Source organism: Aristolochia californica, unplaced genomic scaffold, assembly GCF_029961685.1.
Source record: "Aristolochia californica isolate CCGP_79_NKW_82.1479 unplaced genomic scaffold, dmAriCali1.0.hap1 SCAF_3, whole genome shotgun sequence".
NCBI classification, from domain to species: domain Eukaryota; kingdom Viridiplantae; phylum Streptophyta; class Magnoliopsida; order Piperales; family Aristolochiaceae; genus Aristolochia; species Aristolochia californica.
This window is the reverse complement of record NW_027181992.1, coordinates 21,993,706-21,995,164: the sequence shown is the minus strand read 5'-3', so window position 1 is coordinate 21,995,164 and position 1,459 is coordinate 21,993,706. Positions and strand designations below refer to the sequence as shown.

General features: G+C 42.0%; 1 protein-coding gene across 1 annotated transcript; it reads right to left on the bottom strand.

Annotated features, from left to right (window-relative positions):
* Positions 1-316: 316 nt before the first annotated feature.
* LOC137959465 (probable protein arginine N-methyltransferase 3) lies at positions 317-1,192 on the bottom strand. The gene has a single exon (XM_068806835.1). It carries the CDS (start codon positions 1,190-1,192, stop codon positions 317-319), a length of 876 nt encoding a protein of 291 aa, XP_068662936.1.
* Positions 1,193-1,459: the final 267 nt, after the last annotated feature.

The following is a 1,459-nucleotide window of genomic DNA, read 5'->3' as shown; positions in this document are numbered from 1 at the left end:
ATATTTTTTGGGAATTGAAGTTGCAAAATCGAAACATGGATTCTTCCTTTCACAGCAAAAATATGTGCAGTCCCTGAATCACATCAGCTATAGATGCACCCTGTGAGTCATTTCCATTTTGGTCTACATATTCCAGGTTTTGTTCATCTGCATCACTTCAACCCGGTGTTATTTTTTTATGCTGACCCCATTGCTACAGTGCCACCACAGTAGCAATTTGCAGGCCACTGTCCAAGTCAGGTGTGCATGAAGCTTTGTCCCATTCATGGTTTTGTCTCTGTACGCAATATGGTACTGCGTTATATTTTTCAGGTTGTCATTGCTGCTGGGGTGCCCTTATCTGCACTGCAATAGCAGTAGCAACATGAGATAGCCTCTTCGGCTCCAACTCAAAGTTAGAGGTTAAGTCTACATAACTAGACTCCATTGTCACCAGATCAACGGTCTTGAGAACTGATGTGCCTGTTACAATATCACTAATGTCAACTACATCAACAATAGGAAGCTGGGTCGCATCTTCCAGAACTTCCATCCCAAAGATAGACATGTCAAATCCATAGACATTTTCCCATAATGGAACGCTAGGTTCACCTCTCCCAACTCCAGCAGAAAACATAGTTGCCATATCAGCGAGAATGGTCCCTGCTTTTGCAGCAAATAAAATCAGTATTCCAGTACCACAACCAACATCCAGAACTGTTGCATGGCTCATGAGAGAAGGATTATTCAGAATAGCTGCCCTATAAGATTCTGTCCTCACCATCTCGCTGATCATCTCTCTGTGACTTCCAAAAGAACTGTACATCCCAAAATAATTCTCGTTTACATTCTTGATTTCTCTGGCAGCAACATTTGCAAAAGAACCCTTCAAACTATTATCCTTCCTTTCCCATGCAGGAAATCTTCCAAGCTCACCCCCCGGCATACCATTTCCAGCAATAACATTTTGGGCCTTGTAAGCAGCAATTGGAAATTCATGAACATCTTCGTGTACCTTCTTAAAGGGTCCATGAACATAATCAAGTTCATATAAAACAGCATCAAGAACATTCTCATCCACCAAGCAAATTTCAGCAAAATCTTTGACGTAGTCCACCTCCCTCAAGAATTCCTCTCTGTCAACTGTTGGGGTACATTCATCTCGGTCATCTTCATCCCCGCCAAAACTATGCAAAAATGCATCCTCCGACATGAATGGTTTCATCTAATGTCTTCCCTTCAGGGACAGAGGCACAAGTAGTGCCAACAGTGACAGTATGGAAGGACATTTCTGCTGAATTGCCTCCAAATTCTCCAAATTCAAATACTGGGGCTGTGAAGAAAATTACCTCATTCTTTCTTGATGAGCCTTTCAAGGAATGGAGATTTTTCCAATTGTTCCATATACTCCAGTTCATTTTTTTCTTTGTCGTCCAACGTTAAGCTGGGCAATGTGGAAGTGCTGTTGGAAGCATCTTCT

Excerpts from the sequence above, each read along its gene's own strand:
- LOC137959465 (XM_068806835.1), bottom strand. The coding sequence starts at position 1,192 with ATGTCGGAGGATGCATTTTTGCATAGTTTTGGCGGGGATGAAGATGAC.